Here is a 21,088-nt window from a genome sequence, read left to right as displayed (position 1 = left end):
TATGTGGAAAGCCTTTATCTGCAAACGATCGGCTTGATGTGGGAGTGAGTATAATTACGATAAAACAACAACCCTTCATGTTCACAAGTGAGCCATAACAACCAAATAAACTACAACTAGTACTATGCCCGTGCAACATACATTACAGATCAATAAACAAAATATATGTAAATTATTAAAAAAAAAAAAAGTCAATCATATAAATATAAAAAGTAAGAGAACAAATATTGCTTGAAAAATTCATGACTAAAGTACATCGTGTATGATCAAGTCTGCCTTCTAGCTGGGATGAGCACAAAAACCTCTTCAACATTGATGCAAACAACATAGCTGCAAAAACATGCTCTACACATTTACTACAATGGACTAAAGTCCAAGTTCTCTGAGAAGCTCGCGCCATCTTGGAGTCTCTTCATCAAAAATGTAGGTCAAAGGAGAAACAAGAACTCCACTGCCTCCAACCTGCATCAGCCAATATCCAAACAATTAAGTTTGCAGGTGGATTTCTGGTCGGGGAAACTCAATTCAATGTGGAACCAGATACAAAAATCCCTAGAGAGATGAGAGATGCCAGAAAATAGTGTCCTTGTTTTTTAACATATATTCTATAGTTCAATACAAAAGATGGGCACAGAGAATTCTTATGAGTTCAAAATCTACATGTTAAGACGCAAAACTCAGTAACTGGTGCTACATAAACTGGACAAACCGGCATGACATACCAGGTTAAGTTGAGCCAACCTGTTTAAAAACAAGCTGGTTTCAATTGTAAAGGTCAAGACATTTGTTTCTTATGAAATACCTAGCTTGTCCATACATTAAAAGATCTTATCAATCCTAGGGGGGAGAGGTGAACCTTTCAAAAGCTGGTTAATTCTGTAAAATTATCCATCAGAGATAGAGCAGATAACTCACAGAGCTAAAACATTTGCTACTCTAGTATCATCTTTTAATCCAAAAGGCTAAACACTAGTCTAATGGGAAAATATCAATCCAAGCCACAGAATGACACACAAGCCTGAGCCAAAGAACTAACATTTTCCTCATGACACGTAAGGAGAGACGGAAAAACAAGCATACATAACATTACAAATAATTAATATTACATATAGATTGTTAGAATTATGGTTAAGTGATTAAACTCACCATTTCCTAATAACTTAACTTTTTGGGACAATTGGTAATTTAACATGGTATTAGAGCAGGAGATCCTGAGTTCAATCCTTGTCTTCACTCTACCTCTCATTTAAAATGTTAAATTCCCACTTGTTGGGCTCCCGCTTATTAAGGGGAAGTTTAGGCCCACAAGTGAGGGGGAGTGTTAAAATTATGATTAAGTGATTAAACTCACAATTTCCTAATAGCTTAAGCTTTTAGGACAGTCAGTAATTTAACATAAATACTAAAATGGACTTATAAAAAAAAAAAAGATAATGAAAAGGCTCACCGCTCTCAGTTGTTGTACAGACTTGTACAGTGCCTTTTTGGGTACACATATGACTATGGCAAAGTAATCCGAGACTACCTTCCCATCACGTTTACGAAATACTGGACTTACAGTAGGTCCCTGCACAAATATAATGGATTAAGAAAAGCTCCTGAAATTCAGGAATGGTGATTAAAAATCCAAATCATGATCTGTGATTCACTCATCCAAATATGAAAACTAAAAATGGGAAACCTTGAGGGCGATTGAGGGCTTTGCTTCTTACTTTCTTTTGGAAATTTTAGAACTTTAGATTTTTATTTTTTTTATGTGTTCTTAGATTTCTTTGTGCCTCTCTCTTTATACTTCCAGTGTACTAGGGGTAGAGCCTTTCCATTTAAAATTTTTTTTATTACTTAAAAAAAACCATTGTGCGAAACTTAGTTGGGAGAAGAAAAGTGATTGATTTTATTCCAAAGCACACCTGTAGTCCAGATAATGATGGCTGACTCAGTATTCTCTCAGCCACTTCCTCCGCACTACTTCCCCTCATGTTTGCAGTAACCTGCCAGTTAAGTGTGTAAGCAACATAAATCTAAATTTAAATAAAATGCAGCCCCAGCAGAAGAACATGACATACCGTGAACTGACCAACAGCCCTCAAATGTGCCTCCAATCTTTCAAGAATCTCATGTGTTATGTCCAATGCACCTTTCCTCTGGATCAATGCTTTCCGGCTTGCAACAAGAACAGCCTGAAGAATGTTGTAAGACAAGATGTGATAAAGACAACATGCAAAATTAACTGTGCACAAAAGCAGTTGCCTGAAGTCCCTCTTTTAATAGCATTCTAGAAACTACAAAATCTGATGCTTGACAAGGTCCAAGATAGCTAACCTGGCTTTCCAACACAATTCCGCCTTCAATTTCTTTCAAGTTGTTTTCTTTCAGTGTTGTTCCACTACTCACAAGGTCCAAAATTGCATCAGCTATGCCCATCTGAAACAGTAAAGACAAGTAGTCTATATAAAATTCATGTGGAGATAGCATGTATTTATTAAGCAGTCAGCTACACTTGATAACACCACTATCCAATACAAAATTTCCATTTTAACTAGTAACATCATTATCCAAACCATGAACGTCTTAAACCAAAAGGCAACATATTCCACAGGAAATATAATGTAACAAAATGAATTATTTTATTCATATTTTAATTGCTTTACATACAGAAGTGTCACCCAAGACCCACAACTTTCCTTCAGAAGCCATTGCATACAGCTCCATGTTATGACAACTTCAACCAATTGGATATTTGAAGTGCTGAATCTTATTAAGGCAAATACTGCAGAAAGAGCTATAACATGACAACAGATTGAACAAAACAAAACTGAACCATATATGATCATCTGTGTTGTTTGTTATCCACAGCTCGTCGAAGCATTCAGGATTTTTTAGGACATATTTATCAACATTTTAGTGAGCATTATGCCCATCACCTAAAAACAACAAACGAAAGAATGATGGATAAAGAGGAAAAGGGTCATTGTTTTTTTTTTTTTTTTGGGATTGGTAATAAATGCTTTATTGAGAAGAGTACATCATGTTCACAATAGTGAACAAGATGTGTACTTGAAGGGTCATCATTTTTTCTTTCTCTGTGGAGAAGAAGTGGAGAGAATTCAAGGGAAGACAAGTAAGGTGTCCAATGAAAATTGATTATTTCAAGATTTCTTACCATTTTTATTTTATTTTATTATAAAACTAACAGAAGTCAAACTAGAAAAGTAGCCAAGCTCGGTCACGCGGGCAGTCTGGGGTGCATTATGGTGGGTTTGAAGAGTTACAAAACCAAAAAAAGAAGTGGAAAGTAGCATCTAAATTGCACTATACAACTGTATCCTTTCATATAAATTAAGGTCAGCTATGCATTCACTCCACACCCCTCCTCAAAAGGAAAAAAGCCATATTTTCCTTTTAAGAAACCTGTGAAGCCAACAATTTGGACTCCTCAGTTGGAGACTGCCTTCCCCGCTGCATAGCTCACTTAGTAGTGTTTTCAGTGAATGAGCTCGGCTATTTCTATTTCAGTCTTCAAACCCATCTTAAAGCACTTGCAGCAGTGGAGCTAAATAGCTATATAGCTATTTTAGCTCCACCAAAACACCAGAATACATGTTGCAGTAGTGGAGGCATACCTAAATTTTTTTAGCTTCTTGCTACAAAGCACATCCATAAATAAATGTGCACTGTAGCAAGAAGCTAAAAATATATATATATATATTTTATTAAATTTCTCTCTTTTCTCATTAAATTTTTCTCTTTTTCTTTCTTTTTCTCTTTCTCTCCGGCTTCTCTTCTTTCTTCTGTTTTTTCCTTCTCATTTTTTTCCTCTAGCACCTCCCTCATCTCCTCTCTGCTTCGCCGGCAAGCTCGCCGACCACGGTGGTGCTCAGGTCAATCGGTCTTCTGTTTTGGTGGCCGCGGGTCGAGCGGTTTTGGCGGGCGCGTGTTGAGTGGTTCTGGCGGGCCGAGACCCCATCCCCCCAAGCCCCATCACCGATCTGTTACCCGAGCCACATTGCCGCCAAGTTTGTGCTAGATTTGTGTATGTGTGCTGAGTTTGTGTTTGTGTTTGTGCTCGGTTTGTGTTTGTGTTTGTGTTGGGTTTGTGCCATGGGTGTGGTCTGATTGGATTGTGGCTTGTGGATCAATGGGTTTCGTGGACGTGGGTCGGTGGATTGTGGCCTGTGGGTCGGTGGTGGTGGGTTGTTGATCCGTGGGTTGCTGTGGTGTGTTGGTGTGATTGTCGTGGTGTGATTTTTGCCATGGTGTGATTGTTGCTGTGGTGTGGTGGTTTGCTTGCTATGTATTAGAGAAGAGAGAGACGAAGAGGAGAGAAAAAGATAGAGATGATGATACTGTATATGATGAATATTTTATTGTGGTGTTTATATTATTTTATTGTGTTGAAAGCTAAAACAGATCCACTACTGTAGAATGTTTTGTAAAATGAGTAGATAAAATAGATAAAGTAACTTTTTGTTGTGCCAAATAGCTAAAAAATAGCTCCATTGCTATGGATACCCTTAGCTTCTATTTCTATTTTAGTTGTGCTTCTATCCATTTTTTATTCAATCTCTCAATTTCTTGCTGTGCCTTTTTATGAACTAGACCAACCTCCCCCCACCCCTCCATCCCCACCAAAAAAAAAAAAAAAAACATACTAGCTTATTTATGGTTTCCATTCTTATCATCTCTCAAAAAAATTATGTCTCTAAGCAAGGGGGGAAAATGAAAAGAGATTGTCCAGTGCTGTATACAGAACTGACAATCAAACAAATTATCTCATCAACCATTATTCTGGTAAAACAGTAGAGAATATAAATAATTAGATAACCAAAATAAACAATCTTCTTTAAAAGGGAAAAGAATATTAAGAATATGTTAATAACAAATAAACTGACTAGCAGGGTGATCAATATTCTGGATCAAAAGAAATTCTAAGCCTCTTCCCGAGAACAACATGCATTGTGCTAATATATGAGAAGGGATTAGATCAACTATCTCAATGGACAGCAACAATTCAGTTCTAAATTGAGGAAAATGAAAATAGAAAAAAGAAACAAAGAAATATGCAAATCATAGAGAAAGAATGCATTTCTCACCGCAGGAGCTGCCTCCAGTGCTCCATCAGCAGTTGAAAAAGTCACATTCTTTAGTCCATTTTCTTTCATAAATTTAGGACCTAGCTGTGCAGAAGGGTAGGGCAAACTGAAAATGTTACAAAAATAAAAAAAATAAAAAATAAAAAAAAATAAACTGAACTTTTCATAATATAATAAAATGAAACACAGATCATACGTAGGTGAATCCAGTAGCGACTCGCAGAGGCTTTTCAGCGGTCCATTGAGGCATTTGTGCTAGCTCTTTTAGAGAATTTATGTTCTCAAAAATCCCATATTTGGGAATCTAAAAGGGCAAAGGATATACCAAGATTGTTATGATCGGTGATATACCAAGATTATTAACAGTAAAATTTATGAGATAAGCAGTAAGTTTCAGTTGGCTATCTGCTAGAACTTACAGCCAGTGATAAATGGCAATCCCCATACTCAAGAGCATCATGAACAAGAATAAGATCTTCATTCCCCTGACAGCAGGAACAAAAATGATGAACTTTTAATGGTAACGCACTTCCTCATACCAATCCTTGATAAGAAAACAAGGACTCTTTTTTTTTATATAAGTAATAGAATTTCATTAAAAAAAAGGAACAAAAATAAAAGCACTATCCTAGTATACAGGGTATACACAAGAAACAAGGAAATTTTGCTAGTTAAATTTCATAACGAGTCCATGATCTGCTGCTAATTGCAACTCTTCCCTTTGGTAAAAGTATCAGACCCTTTACTAACAATCCACCTCTATGAGTATGGCAGAGCATCTACCAGCTAATTACAGGATGCCATTGCATTTATGTGTCTGTAACCCCCAATATGGAGGGTCTTGGAAGCATTCTGCCTATTTTCCAAGGTGTAAACTACGTGCACAAGTTTCTATTGAGGTAATGAAATAGGGAGGAATGCTTCACATAATTAGAGTGTTCATTGGATGCATGTGTGTGTGTGTGTTTAATAGATTAAATTCTTCCCTGAAACAAATCTTATAATTTTGCTCTGGCTTCTAAGCCATGCTTGAGTATCTAACCCCCATTTTTCTATGAATAAGTAAATTTTTATTTCAAGGAAATACGTCAGATCAGTACAAAGACACTATAGAAGCACAGCTGGAACAGCCAGAAACACAGAAAAACACAGTAACAAATAGCAGAGAGCAAAAGAAAGTGACAAAGCATGCTTGAGTATCTAACCTTATATGGGCATTTTGAATTACTCCAGTTAGTAGCATTGAGTACTCAACTTAATAGGCATTCTAAATAACTTTAGTAACATTGAGTATCCAATCTTAACGACTTATAGATCATTGATTCTGAAGGTGTCATAAACTAGGTTAGGATCAAACATCCTATACAAACCTAAAGTTCAATTTTTTTATTTAATATGTATACACACACATTTGTGCACGCTCTACAAGCATTTTCCTCATCAAAGTAAAGGATAATTTTTCAAATGTATGGCCTTCAAACTAACAATAGAGAGAGAGAGAGAGAGAGAGAGAGTGACAAACTTCTAAATGAATATACTGGTAGGAAAATTACTCTTAAGGAAGAAAGGGGAAGGCATTTCAGGTTTTACTTTTCAACTTATAAAGCAAAATATTGTCACTATGCCCATATATATGTAAACATCAAAAGACCACCCAGGGACCCAATTACCCAAATAATGAACCAGAAACAGTTCATAACTTAATGCTTACCTGGCCATATTCACTGACTGTATCAAAACCCACAATACCAAGGTCTAGATCTCCAGAGACCAATTTCCGAACAATGTCTTTTGGCCGCTGAAACCAAACTTCCAAATTGGCAAGCTGCAAAACACATGGGTGTTAAAAAATTTGGCTACAAAATGTATCTAGGATTAACTATGTATATTATTGGTCAGTCACACAGGCATCCAATGGGCTTGAACTCAGGAAGTGCCATCATTGATTGACCTATGAATTAATGGAGCACACAATAGCACAAACATGCAACAATTTTTTAAAAAACTTCCTATACATGTCTTTTCCATTGTTAGCTTTTCAAGCAACTCATACAAATTAATTCAAGCAATATGACACATACCCCACTGGAAATGCCCAAAGACGCTAGGTCATATTACTGCATTGGGCAACATTATATTCTGAGCAAACATCTAAGAATTTTTCATATATAGATTAATTTTTTTCTTCGCTCATTTATTAATAAACTAAACCAAACATACTAAACATGGCTAAAGTTGGGCATGACTCAAGTCAGGTTAATTGAGTCAAATGACACTAGTAATGAGACTGCTACTGCTTGTTGTTAAAAAGAAGGGAAAATCAACTGGGAATGCAATCTAAGCATTCTTTACTTAAACAAGTGTCAGACTCAAAGCCAGTTGCTTCTAAAGTATCAGTTAGAACAAAAGAGGAAAATCAATCTCAGCATTCCTTCAGAATTATCACACTGATTCCTGATTTTCCACAACAAAATGTCATTTCTAAGGCCAAAAAACTAAATTTGATCATGTTTAGTCCCTAGCAAATTAAATTTGATTGCTTTTAGTCTCCAAAAAAACTTATAGTTATCGATTTTAGTCCCTAAAAAACATAAACTTATCAGTTTTAGTCCCTAACAAGCTTAAAGTAATAGCTTTTAGTCCCTAGCAAGCTTAAAATGATTGTTTTTAGTCCCCAAAAAAACTTAAATAGATTGCTTTTAGTCCCTCATAAACTTGAAATGATCAATTTTTGGTCCCTAACAAACTTAAAAGTGATTATTTTTAGTCCCTAATAAACTTGAAATTATCAATTTTAGTCCACCCTCATGCACAAAAATTTAGGGACCAACAATGTATTTAAGCCTATTTCTAAATCTTTTGATACAATTTGGCATCCATTTCATCATACCTAATTCTCACAAATGCAATTCACAAAAATAAACGAAACACTTTCGCATACCTGAGGAATTTGCGCAACGTATTGTCGTGGATTCACTTGCTTCACAGACAATTGACAATCCTTTCATACAAACAAAACAAAAGTTAAAAGAAATTTCAATGCAATGCAATTTTCTCAGGAAACAAACAGAGAGTAAAAGAAAAAAAGAAAAAAGAAAAAAAAGGACAATGCGTACTTTTAGAAGATCGAGAGTATCGGAGGCCATGCGACCTTTGCTTGGGAGGCCGAACCGGATTTCGGTTCGCTCGGGGACCCGAGCGTCGAGCACCGGTCCGTTCACCAGCGCCACGTGGGGCTGCTGCGACGAAGCGCAGCACACCAAAACGGTGCGTTTGAAGGGGAATGAAGGCATTGAGCCAGAGAGGCATGGCTGGAGCATCGACATAGACATTGCTTTTTCGGTTTGCTAAAGCTCGAGCTCTGTGTGTGAGAGTGTTTGAGAGAGAGAGAGAGAGAGATGATTATAACGCCGCCGCTTTTTAGAGTAAAAATAGGCAAAAATAAATGAGAGAAGGATTTTCTTTTAGGTATATTCTGTGATTCTGTGAACCTGTGATGTGTGGGGTTTGGATTCATTGACGCTACAAAAGTACCAACTCGACATATCACACGAGTTTTTTAAGTTTATCCATGTGGAGAAAAAAGTACTAAATATTCTTTTAGATCTCTTAAAACTTGGGGTAATGAAATTATAACTGAATAGTATCTTAAATCTTTTTAAAATTTTATAATAGAATTCGAAAATTATCCTAAGGATTGGTGAAACACGTGATATGTTGTTGATCTGCCGCAGTTGGTTTAATGGAATTGTTGTCTATTCGAGACGTCTAATCTCCAAGAATGAGAAAAAGGAAATTAAATTTTGGTTTAATTCTCAGTTGCCTCTTATTCATCGTGATTCAACTTAAATACATACCAAATAACCATAACCGATAACAATGACAGCTATTCTACTTTAGTCGAAACTTTGACTAAACTAGATAATAACTATATAACCTATCCTAGATAAATATAAGGCGAAACTACACTGTTAGTCCCTCAAGTTTATCTTGTGTGCACAATTGGTTCCCCGAGTTTTAAGTGAACACAATTGGTCCCTCAAGTTTTTAGAATGAATAATATAAATCCTTCTATTAACTTCTGTTAGTAGTATTGCTTACATGGCTAACAGAATAATGACCTGTCATTTTTTTAAATGATGTGGCATTTTTTTTAATTACAAAAATGAATTTACAAGTAAAAAAAAATCTGTAACCATGGCAAATGTGATTGGCTAAAAGAAGCAATGGAAGGTGAGAAACCAACAACACTAGTGTGCACAGTGTTACCCATAAACCACACCAACTTATGCTACAAGGTCTGCTTTGTCTGTGGCAAAGGGTTCGATTTAATGAGTGATTTTAGGCTAAAGTCTGCCAAAGGGACTCAAAGGTTGGTAGTGGTGGATGAGTTTAACAACAGAGACATTCTCATTCCTGCTGGCCCACCATTCCTACTGTTCCTCTCGATATTCATTATGATAAAGGGGATCGACTTCGCTTCAAGTCCGATGTTCTTCAATTCAACCAGGTTTCCCTTTTTCTTTTCTTAATTTATTTACTTTACCATGGCAATGTGATGAAACCTTTTTTTTTTTTTTTTTTACTTTCTAATCAACAAATATCTAAGTAAAAGCAATGCTCCAGTTATGAATTTAGAGGACATTTCTGGATGGGATTCTATGTACAGTTAATTAATTTTGATTCTGGGTCTGATGATTATTTTTTGGGAGGGTAATTGTATATTTTTTGTAAGAGCCTTTTACGATCCCACTTGTCTCTGCAAATTCTGCAACTTCAATGCCTTCAACTACATCTCCTTTGCTTCCAAACGCCTCTTTCGTGTCCTTGTAAGGACCCTCCTAAACCAATTTCCTTTTTGTTTCCATTGAAATTACTTGAATTGGAACAATTCAAATTTTTATTTTTAACGTGTAAATTCATTTTTGTAATTTTTTAACGAAAGAAATGCCACGTCATTTAAAAAAAACAAATCATTATTCCCTTAGTCACGTAAGTAATACTACTAACGGAAGTTAATAGAAGGACTTGTATTGCTTATTCTGAAAATTTAAGGGACCAATTGCGCTCACTTGAAACCTGAGGGACCAATTGTGCACATTTAGTAAACTTGAAGGACCAACAGTGTAGTTTCGCCTAAAGATAACAATCTAATAACAAATGATAATAACAAAAGATATCAGCAACCTAATCTCCTAGTTACAAGCAACTGAAGAAGTCCTTTATTAAACTAAACTCTCGAGGCAAAGGCAATCTTCTTAACAAATCCACTGTTACTACTAGGAGTCTCAAATGGGTGGGTTTGGGTAGGTTTGAGGTGAACATAATTGGGTTAGGTATACAAAACTCATTCACCCATTAAAACTCATTTAACTAATTGCTTCTAACCCAAATCCAATTATAATGAGTAAACCCCAACCCACCCAATTACTTAATTATCAAAATTACCAAAATGCCCATAAACACAATAACACCTTAGCGACAGGAAAATAGAGGAATAAGATAATAAACTAAGTGGTCCACTGTTTGGTTGCCGAGAAAATTTTAAAAATAAGGAAATGAATTTTGGAAATTGGATTCCCCAGAGTTTTGAACCTCTCACTTACCAAAATCTCCTCTCCACAACTCTTTCTCTCCCCAACCGGCAGCCATCTCTCTCTCTCTCTAAAACTTTCTTTCTCTAGAACTTTTGAAACTTTCATGGAGTCCAACAACAACAAAAACACAGAGACCATCAAATTCCTTTGTAGTTATGGCGGGAAAATCCTCCCCCGCTACACCGACGGCACACTCCGCTACGTCGGCGGCCTTACACGTGTCCTCGTCGTTGATCACTCCATTTCTTTCACAGGTTTGTTTGATTTTCCATTTTCAGATTCGATTTTTTGTGAACTTGTGTTGGTTTTTGTGAATAATTAATCACTTTATGTTTGTTGTTGCAGAGTTGATGGTGAAGCTCGGAGAGTTCTGTGGCTCATCGGTGAATCTTCGATGTCAATTGCTGACAGGCGACTTGGGTTTATGGGTTTGCTGGAGATGGATTGGTTATTGTGTTTATGGATTTATTTCTTGGGTTGATTTATGGTTTGGTTTGGTTTCTTGTTTTCCTAGATTTGATGGAGATTAAACTTTCTCAGAGACCAAACAGTGCAAAGTGGTGAATAGAAAGAAAGAAAAAAGATAACTAGGTCTCTGACTAAAACGTGATTGAAGGCAAAGAAAATGAGGGAAAATGAAAACCCCCGTGAAACACTGAAATGTCTAAGGGTTTTTTTTTTTTTTTTTTTTTTTTTTTTTTTTTTTTAATTTTATGTGAAGGGTGAGTTGAATTTGGGTATATTATTTTTGAGTTAAATGGGCTTTTAGTTAAAACCTAATAATCACTGGGTTTAATTGAGTTAATGCCTATTTAACCCAACTAATAATTGAGTGAGTTTAGGTTCAATTAGAGTAAGTGAGTTTAGATGGACAAATGAGTTTAGACTTACTTTGTTACCCCTAGTTACTACTTAGCAGGTGAATGTAATGCAAACGCGAGGCTTTGGGACACAACAGTTGTTGACTTGTGCCACTTATTTTGAGTTACACAAATATAGTGTATTTTTTTTTTAAATTAATAATTCCATAGTTGAGAGGAAGAGGGGGGGGGGGGGCATAACCCATTAAATTCACTGACAATTACTGAATGTTAAGAAGCATTTACAATGAAATTAAAAACTGATCAGATCAAATTGGTAAACTAAACTAGAAGAAGAAATCGCAGTACTTAACAGTAGAATCAAATGCTGATTAGCATGCTTCTCTTATGCCACCCATTCACAACTGCGGAGTATCACTAGCCCTCTCTACTGAAGAAAAATAATGCAATTCAAGCTCCTTGAGGCTGGCAGCTGCCTCCTCTCCAATTCTTGCCAACATGTGGTCTGTCTTCTCTGCCTGTTGATTAAACTCAGCTGTTCTTTGCTCCACATGGTCATTAAGGGATGCAAATCCGGCGAAGATTGCGGTTTGCTTAAGCTCTGATACCAACTTAAGTAGAGAGTCGGCTGTCTGAACCTATAATTGAAGATGTTGGTGTTCAGTAACTAAAATAGAATAAGGCTTAGATAGTCTTAACAGTAAAAATAAAATTTTTAAAAATCCAAACTTTTAAATCCATTATCAACAACCTTATTTTTAGCAAGTATCTCATTATCTCAGTGAAAAGAAAAGAAAAAAATCTATATAAACTCGTATCGTCTAAGAAATTCAATAGCACAATGGGAGATGCATCCTTGAGTTCATCAATTTTTTTATGGGCAAGTGTATGGCTTTGTGGTGCGTGGAATCTCTCTAAATCCCTTAAAAAGGATATGCAAAAAAGAAACTCACAAACTGCATCCCAAACTTTCCTTTTGCATCACAACAATCTTTCCAAGATCTAAATCTAAAAGTAGACGAATGAGATTTCAATTTTAAACTATATATACATGTCTACATTCTTGTGCATGCTCGCATGAGTGAGACAAAGCTGTAACCGTTCTTACCATTCTAGCTGCACGCATCTCCATCATGAAAGCTTCTTGTGAATTTCTGACAGGAAGATCATTCACCTACATTAAGCAAGGTTCCATGCAAAATAATCACATTAAACAAAACTTCTAAGAATATATATGTTAAAATTTTCAGCAATAATTAAAACACAAACCAAAAGCTCAGGTGACTTCCTTAGAAAAACCAATTAACCCTTCAAAGATCACTTGCCTCTTTTATTTACATCATACAGAAATATAAACAAGCGGGTTCTAGATCTAAACTACTCAACTCTGGTATATTTGGATGGGTTCTTAATTGTTTGTTTAATTTTCACATTTTAAAAGGCAAGTTTGTTAAGAATCACTTCCCACAATTTGAAAAGGCCTTATGCCCCTATAGCTCCCTTTCATGATTTTACACCTTGGCAATTATAGGGAAGAAGGCTCCCTTCCATTCTAGAGATTAAAAAATTATAATTCATTAATAGCAATTAGTAGGTATAAGGTTCCCTTCCCTTCTAGAGACTAAATGATCCTCACTGATCCCAGAGACAAGGTGGCACCCACCAAATGTAACAAAACATCAAAATACGAAGTTCTAGCTTCATACCAACTTCAAGAGCTAGTTAACAACAACATCAGTAACTATGTTCACTCAATCAAGGCAATGAACTAGTTGGCACAAAAAGCCAAAGTTCAAAATGTGCAAGCACTGGCTGGGAGGTGATTATCTGCAAAGGCTTCTTTCCCTTTTACCAATAAGCAAGAAAATTTCCTTGGTAATGAGTTAGCCCATTGTTTCCTTAGCAAAGTGCAGGCAATGCAGTAGTGATACAATGAATTAAATGAAAATGCCCATGCCTATGTGCTTCACTTGAAACTATACGTTCTTAGATCTTTGTTTGATTGGTTGAGGAATATTAGGGATGTTTGTTGTTCTCTTTTAGAGCTCTTGGATCTTTTTAATTTTAGGTCTTAATTTGTTGGGTTGCACTTGAATACTTCTCATGTATTCAGGCTTAGCCCTGTTTCTTTTAAATAAAATTTTATTACTTACTAAAAAAATTAAAGAGAGTGCAAGAACTTCCATGGGAAGTAATCATAGCTAAATATGATCTTTTGGCAGATGAATGAATTGAAATTTTGAGTTTTGTTGAGTTTTATTCCACCAGTGTTGTTAAAAGCGTGCTTAAGCTCAAAGCTCAAAACCCCAAGGCTCTAGCGCTTTTTGCCTCAAAAGCTAGGCTCATTCAAAGAAGTGCGCTTTATGCACGCTTTTTTATTATTTTTCAAAAAAAAAAAAACCAAAACTTGAAACTATAGGATCTTGACATTATTGATATAAACCATTGATTGGCATATTTTTAGTGTAACTTACTTATCAAAAAAAAAAAAAAAATTTCTAAGTATTACTTGTCCTAAAACCCAACCCACAACCTCTCAGTTCTTCTCTATTTTTATTTTTTCTCCTTGAAACAGTAACCCACCTATCAAAGGCTTTCATTCATCAAGTGACCCCCTAGATAAGTTGATATTGGGTAATATGGGATCTATAATAGGTGAGAATGGCCCGTATAATTGATTAAGTTGCCAAATGGCTTGTACCTTTACTCTAAACAATAAAGATAGGTGATTTATGAAAATGGCTAGGACACCTTAATTTTAATATTTAATTATTAAACAACTATTCAACACAAAACAAAAACTTCCATTAAAAATGACATGTTGATACCAATGATGGGCACAAGCTATGCTACCGAGGCTAAGGATGATGGGAACAACCATTGTTCAAATCTTAGTACAGATAAGAAGAAAACCACAAGATAAGGCTAGTCAGTTCAATCTGTTAAACTACCTCTTAGTACCAAAACTTTATGCTGACAGGAAATGGCGAATTTAACCACTTTACCATTATCCTAACACTCCCTCTTGGGTGTGAGCCCACCTTTAGTTTGTTTGGATTGAGGGGGAAGGAGGAAGAGCAGGGTAGAGTTAGCCGGAAATTAGCCTATTTCTGGCCAACTATATTCTACTTCCCTCCAATTCCCCTTCCTCCCCCTCAATCCAAACGGACTAGAAATGTGGCGTAAAGTGGAGACATGGTTAGACTGTAGGACTACCTACTTTGATACTATGTTAAACTACCCCTTTAGTCTGAAAAAATTAAGCCAATAGAGAATGATAAATTTAATCACTAACCATTATTCTAATACAAACAATGCATGTGTTAATGAGAATAAGCATGCAACCAACCAAGACAAACAAAACAACCATTTAAAAGCTAGATACAAATCAACAATGCTAGAACCACAACAAATTACAAAAAAAAATTTCTCCACGACTCAAGTTGCGACAAAAGTTGTGTAATTTGCCGTGGTCCTAGCATTTTTCGATACAAATTCTTGGTTAAATTTGTTGACAGTGAAATGTAATAACTCAATTCATAAATTAAGCAATTTAACATATGGGCGTAGCACAGGTTTCCAAAAGATTTGTTGATGGTGAAACTGGAAGATCCAAAAGATTTGTCCAATAAGAGCCACAAAGACTTAAAATTTTAAAAAAACCCAATTAGAAAAGCTTAGCAAAAAAACAGTAATGTAGTACAAATATTTGAATACCCGTGAGACATTGACGAGGTGGCTGAAGTTGTCAACGATGCTGCCAATGTCGGTTTCGACTCTTTGTAGTAATGCTTTCTGCTTCTGAGCCGCCGCTGCCGCTGCTGCCGCGGTGGGTCCACTTCCGCCACCGCTGCTCCCACTTCCGCCTCCTCCACCTGCTCCGTCTTTATTCATTCTCTCTCTCTCTCTCTCTCTCTCTCTCTCTCTCTGTGGGCACTCTCACAGATACAAATGAAGCCTGAAATGGCTAACTTGGGTCCAATTCTGTCCCAGCCCAGAAAAGACAAATAGAGGTTAGGCCTAGAAGAAATACAAAATCGACAGCAAAAAAGAACGACATTAGAGTGGAAGGGACGATTTCGACCTAGGCAGTGGATAGAGAGAGAGAGAGAGAAACAGAGTCAATGAAATATATTCACAATCCATGAAAAGATTACAATTTTTCACATTAAATTAAAGAACCTAAAATAAGAAAAAGTATAGACCTTAGAATTGGAGTTGGAGTTGGGAGTGTCAAATCCACACTTACATCCAGAACTCGAGGACCTTGAATAGCAACTTGTATGCAGAGTCAGCGGAAGAGGCGGCAACCCGGGATTCGAAGACGGAGTAACGGGAATGACATTGACAGTACCTTTATGACACTATGACATAAAGAGAGAGATGGACTGGAGAGGGAAAGGGGAGAAGAGAACGGCTGCTGTTGAAGACTTGAAGTGAGAGACAAATGCTGAAAATAGGATTAATAGGGTTATAAAGCAAACCCCAAAACGACGTAGTTTTGGTAATGGAGAGGATAAAAAACAAAAAGGCATTACTCCTTGCCGCTGGGATTGTGCAATAAAAGTTTATGTTAATGGGTAAACTTCATCAACCTCCCATTAGGTTTTTGAGGAAATGTTATGGACTTAACTCCTATTTCTAAAAATAACACTGCTCTTTGGGGCTAGTTTGATTATATTTTATTTTTCTCTGATTTTCCTTGTCATCACTGCCTGGTTTGTAACTACTATGTGAGGTTACTTTGGTTGGGAATTTAATTTGAAAAAAAGAATATTTTGTCACAGTTGGCACATAAGTGGTTGTAAAGGTGTATCTGATACATGGATCACAAACTTTGGGGAACAGAGTGTCATTTTTTTTTTCAAATGGAAAAAAAGAAGAAGGTAAGTCCATAATATTTCTCCAAAAACTTGAGGGGAGGTTGGTGTAATTTACTCAAAATTTTAATTAGTGGTAGTTGGATTGAGTTATGGCTTTCTATTTGAATCTAATGTTTGAACAATCCCTGATTAATGAGAGCATGGACATGTCAATTTTGATTACTCATTTTCCTTTCCCATTAAATTAAGTGCTAGTACTTTTATTTTCAACATTTATTTCACTACTATCTAAAAGCATTTGGAGTGGGAGATGTGTGGGTGGCTGTTGGGTGGAGTACTGATGTTATTCCTATTGCAAAACGCTCATCTAATGTTGCAGTAATTGTTCCCAAGTCTGGGGCTAGCTTATGGGCAGATTTATGGGTACGCCTTCTATAATCTCATCTTCATTGACGTTTAATTTTCTTATAGAATTCGTGATCCTTAGAGGACATAATTTAAGTACAAAGAGGAATTTTGTAGAGACAAAATGGGTACTGAGCAGCTTCCATTATGATTCAATAGTGCATTGGTTGTCAAACCTTTACTTTTCTGAACATCTCACATTTTAGTGTGAAATATTAGCCTTCCATTTTAGATTTCAGATATATGATATTTTTGTAGGCAATCCCTGCCGCCTCTAGATTTGAAACAAACCAAATTGGGGGCAGAGTTAGAGGGCCATCTCCACTGATTCATCAGCGGATAGAGTTTTGCTTGCAAGCTGCTAGAGCACTACCTTTTAAGCAGGAGGTAATCCCAGGTGCATCTCCTTCTCCCCTTGAAAGTGCACCAGTTAAGATGCCTGCAGAGTTCACTAAGGGCAAACCAAGGTTGGACACAAACCTCATTGCTGGTATACCCCTGTTGAGAATTCAACCGAAATTCCAACCTGTGAGAAACAAAAACATAGAGAAAATACACGTCAAAGAAAACAATCACAGGCACGAGACAGTATTTACGTGGTTCGGCAATTTGTCTACGTCCACGGAGTTGCAGAGATTTCACTATTATTAGGGAAAAATACAAGGTGCGACTATAGTGTTTTTCTCTCCCTTTAAAAAGCACAACAATAGTTACAAACCCTAATCACAAAAGCGGCTTTTATATCCTGCGCACAGGATTACAATGGGTTAGAAAACGAGCCAAAAAATTTAAACATAAACTAGGCTCCACAAAGCCCAACAACCCCCACCTGAAATTCTGCTAGGTGTGAGTTTTTGGAGCCATTATCGGATAGCACATTGTCAGAGTATCAATCATTGATTGGTACCATGCAGAAACCTGGCCATGGTTTGATCCAAGGAATGCACCATTATATATCTTCAGTGATTCGAAATTTTTGGCCGGAAAGAAAGCTACATTCAAAAATAACCTGAACACAAAAATTTAGGAGGGTCTCCAATCCTATGCCTATCTCTTCTGAAACAATTTCAAAGCTTCTATTCTGAGAACTGATTCATGAGTATACATGCCAGTGCTCTTAAATTTGAAGATCAAAGATTGCATGATGTTTCACCAATTCAAGCTTGGAATAAGCTTTCTGATATTGCAGATACAATATAGGGAAATTCATGTTTAGCTGCTCACTTCGCTGCAAATTTTGACATGTAGTAAGAAAGCTGGTTGTATATTAGAATTGACTCTCAAGCATCGCCATGTATGATTGTGGATCATGTGGTCTTACTTTATCTTCAAGGTTCCTTCCTACTGAAGAATTGTCTTGAAGGAAATGGACTTGCATGCAGATATTATGTTGTCCCTAGTTGTCATGTCAGTCCAGTGCCTCTGGAATTATGTCTTGCTCATATATAGCACTACAATTTGGATTGGTGCCATTATTCCAGTCCACAACCCAACAACAAATTGTTGTAATATTACAGTTAATGGCCATTGTAATTCTTTGGGGTCAACTTCTGTATAAATACTGTACACATAAGGCGAAAACAAAATTCATGTATCTCACCAGAAAAGATAATAAAGTAGTTTACAGGTTGCTTGGCTAGGCTTCAAAGATACCTTGCTGTTGTGCAGACTGAGTAAATATTGTTTGCTTTACAATATGTAAAGTTTCTTTTTCTGTTGTCTATAATGAATTTGTGGACTAGGGTTGTCCATGCTCCTTAATTTTTATGAACTTAATGGGAGAAAAAAAAAATGTTTGAACTTCACTTGTATATGTGAAATAATTGGAAGAAAGGAAATAATCTGGCATTACAATTGGTTGAGAAATAAAATTTAATCATAAATATTTTAGGGACACAATAAACACAATCAGATTTGATGCTTTAAAGGTTTTCTGGACTTCACACAATTGCAGGAAAGCCAACAATCGGGCAGTACAATGAGTTGGAAATAAAATTTTTGCAAAGTAATATAAGGATACAATAAATGCAATTCATATATATGTCAGTTTGGATTGAGGGAGAGGGAGGGGGAGTAGAGTAGAGTAAATTTGGCTCAAAATTAGCCTATTTTCAGTCAACTCTACCCTACTTCCTTCTACTCCCCCTTTCCCCCCTCCAACCAAAGCGGTTATATCCCATTTTGGAGGAGTAATTTACGAATAGCATAAGTTTTGACACATGGCAATCACAATAATTATTGACATGGACGAACTATAATTTGCCACATGGCACTGTTGGCCTACACGAACTTTGAAGTAATACAGTAATTCGCCACATCTCAGTCCATAGAAAAAGCAAACACAACACATCAAAGACTCTCAAGTTGAGCTTGTATAACTACATTAGATATAAATATATTATGTTAGATTAGATTCCTATGACAAGAGCAATAATATGCAATGTATCACGGAAAATATCACTCATAATTTATTATCTAGCTGCATTAAACACTGAATTTCATAACGTTATCCCTTTCTTAATTCCATCAGAGGTGTAAAGCCAGATTACCTTCTTAATGGCCCCAAACTCAAATCTGCATATACCACTTCCTCTTCCTTTGACTTTTCACATTCCATACCTTGCATCTGCATCACCCGATAAAATGTTTAGACTTCCAAAACTGAATGCATTTAAATAGACCAATCAAATAATCTTAAAAAAAATGTGTAAATTATTTTATATAACGTAGTCTTTTGACCTTCCACCTTAAGATTCTAAGTTCTATAAATTCAGTAATGTCCAATGTGGTTTTGTCACATCTCATTCAACCTTTCCTTCTTATATTGTCAAGTCATGGCTGCTGCTTTGAGATTAAACACTTTCCTCTCTACTTTATCAGTAGTACTTCTACTTTCATTGACAGAAGCAACTTACAGTGGAATCACAGTTGATTTCATACAGCGTGATTCGACAGAGTCTCCATTGTACAATGCCTCTCACACCCATTTTGATCGCTTGTATAAGGCTTTTGCTCGTTCCATTTCACGGGCTAATCACTTCAGGCCAAGCTTACAATCTAAGAGTTCAATCCAGTCAAACGTAATAGCTAATGGCGGAGAATACCTCATGAAGATTTCCCTTGGAACCCCAGCAGTTGAGGTGCTTGGCATTGCAGATACAGGCAGTGATCTAACATGGACACAATGTGAGCCATGTGAAAAATGTTACAAGCAAAACCTTCCTCTCTTTGATCCTCAGCAATCTTCAACATATGGTAACGTGCCCTGCGATTCAAGTCCTTGCAAGGCATTAGACACTGCCTCTTGTGGCACTGATAAAAACACCTGCCAGTATGGTTATTCATATGGAGACCAATCATTCACTAATGGTGATCTTGGTGTTGAAACCTTAACCGTTGGCTCAACTACTAGCCATCAAGTCACATTACCGAATATTGTATTTGGGTGCGGGCACAATAATGATGGTACATTTGGTGAGGCAAGATCAGGCATAATTGGCCTAGGAGGTGGCCCTCTTTCTCTGGTCTCTCAACTAAACAATTCTATTGGTGGAAAATTTTCTTATTGTTTAGTTCCCACAGAAAATTCAAATGTTACAAGCAAGATTAATTTTGGTAGCAATGGCTTGGTTTCTGGCAATGGTGTGGTTTCAACACCCTTGGTTGCAAAAGATCTTCGACATTCTATTACCTTACTCTAGAGGGCATTAGTGTAGGGAACAAGAGGTTTGCCTATAAGGCTTCTTCTAAGGCTGTTGCTAGTAATGAGGGTAACATTGTTATTGACTCAGGCACAACTTTAACCCTTCTTCCACCTGAATTTCATGAAGATTTGGTATCAGCCGTTGAGAAAGCTATTGATGCTGAACGTGTTAGTGACCCAAGGGGTGTTCTTAGTCTTTGTTTCAGGTCTAAAGATGAAATTGATATCCCCATTATCACGGCTCATTTTACTGGTGCTGATGTGATGTTGAAGCCAATCAATACATTTGCTAGAATGGATGATGATTTGGTTTGCTTCACCATGATTCCATCTGGTAGTGTGGCCATATTTGGGAACTTGGCTCAGATAAACTTCTTGGTGGGATATGACCTGAAGGCCAAGAAAGTGTCCTTCCTGCCTGCTGACTGCACCAAGCACTAGTAGAGATGAATTTGTTGAAATTTGTGACTCTGCTAATGAAATTATATATGTGGAAATTATTTGTCTATGGGCAAAATCATTTGTGATGGGTGTCAAGTTTATCTAAAAAACAATGTTTCAATGTTTTTGTTTTCCTGGCACTTGGAATTCGAAAATTATATGACCTTGAAATATATTAGTGAAACCATAACCCAAAGATAGATCC

At 36.5% G+C, this 21,088-nt stretch overlaps 2 protein-coding genes and 1 pseudogene across 2 annotated transcripts; 1 reads left to right on the top strand and 2 right to left on the bottom strand.

The window, feature by feature from the left end:
* LOC112007547 (ATP phosphoribosyltransferase 2, chloroplastic) lies at nucleotides 1-8,594 on the bottom strand. Its single transcript, XM_024039900.2, has 11 exons — nucleotides 8,210-8,594; nucleotides 8,035-8,094; nucleotides 6,805-6,918; nucleotides 5,513-5,578; nucleotides 5,290-5,397; nucleotides 5,094-5,177; nucleotides 2,323-2,424; nucleotides 2,067-2,180; nucleotides 1,911-1,991; nucleotides 1,448-1,567; nucleotides 1-462 (listed from the first exon to the last, which is right to left on the bottom strand). The coding sequence occupies exons 1-11, from the start codon at nucleotides 8,423-8,425 to the stop codon at nucleotides 367-369; spliced, it is 1,161 nt and encodes a 386-aa protein (XP_023895668.2). The 5' UTR covers nucleotides 8,426-8,594; the 3' UTR covers nucleotides 1-366.
* A 3,276-nt stretch (nucleotides 8,595-11,870) lies between these two features.
* On the bottom strand, nucleotides 11,871-15,416 carry LOC112006492 (mediator of RNA polymerase II transcription subunit 22b). The gene is made up of 3 exons (XM_024038767.2): nucleotides 15,229-15,416; nucleotides 12,620-12,685; nucleotides 11,871-12,149 (listed from the first exon to the last, which is right to left on the bottom strand). The coding sequence occupies exons 1-3, from the start codon at nucleotides 15,403-15,405 to the stop codon at nucleotides 11,910-11,912; spliced, it is 483 nt and encodes a 160-aa protein (XP_023894535.1). The 5' UTR covers nucleotides 15,406-15,416; the 3' UTR covers nucleotides 11,871-11,909.
* A 4,157-nt stretch (nucleotides 15,417-19,573) lies between these two features.
* Nucleotides 19,574-20,883, top strand: LOC112006535 (aspartic proteinase CDR1-like; annotated as a pseudogene).
* Nucleotides 20,884-21,088: the final 205 nt, after the last annotated feature.

This window comes from Quercus suber, unplaced genomic scaffold (assembly GCF_002906115.3).
Source record: "Quercus suber isolate HL8 unplaced genomic scaffold, Cork oak 2.0 scaffold_16, whole genome shotgun sequence".
Classification (NCBI taxonomy): domain Eukaryota; kingdom Viridiplantae; phylum Streptophyta; class Magnoliopsida; order Fagales; family Fagaceae; genus Quercus; species Quercus suber.
Note: the sequence above shows the minus strand (reverse complement) of the source record. Positions and strands in the feature narration are given on the sequence as shown.

Excerpts from the sequence above, each read along its gene's own strand:
- LOC112006492 (XM_024038767.2), bottom strand. The coding sequence starts at position 15,405 with ATGAATAAAGACGGAGCAGGTGGAGGAGGCGGAAGTGGGAGCAGCGGT. Across the intron at positions 12,686-15,228 it reads ACCTCGTCAATGTCTCACGG|GTGAATGATCTTCCTGTCAG; the intron begins GTATTCAAATAT and ends TGCTTAATGTAG. Across the intron at positions 12,150-12,619 it reads AGATGCGTGCAGCTAGAATG|GTTCAGACAGCCGACTCTCT; the intron begins GTAAGAACGGTT and ends CTTCAATTATAG.
- LOC112007547 (XM_024039900.2), bottom strand. The coding sequence starts at position 8,425 with ATGTCTATGTCGATGCTCCAGCCATGCCTCTCTGGCTCAATGCCTTCA. Across the intron at positions 5,178-5,289 it reads TCGCTACTGGATTCACCTAC|CTAGGTCCTAAATTTATGAA; the intron begins GTATGATCTGTG and ends CCTTCTGCACAG. Across the intron at positions 2,425-5,093 it reads CACTGGAGGCAGCTCCTGCG|ATGGGCATAGCTGATGCAAT; the intron begins GTGAGAAATGCA and ends TTACTGTTTCAG.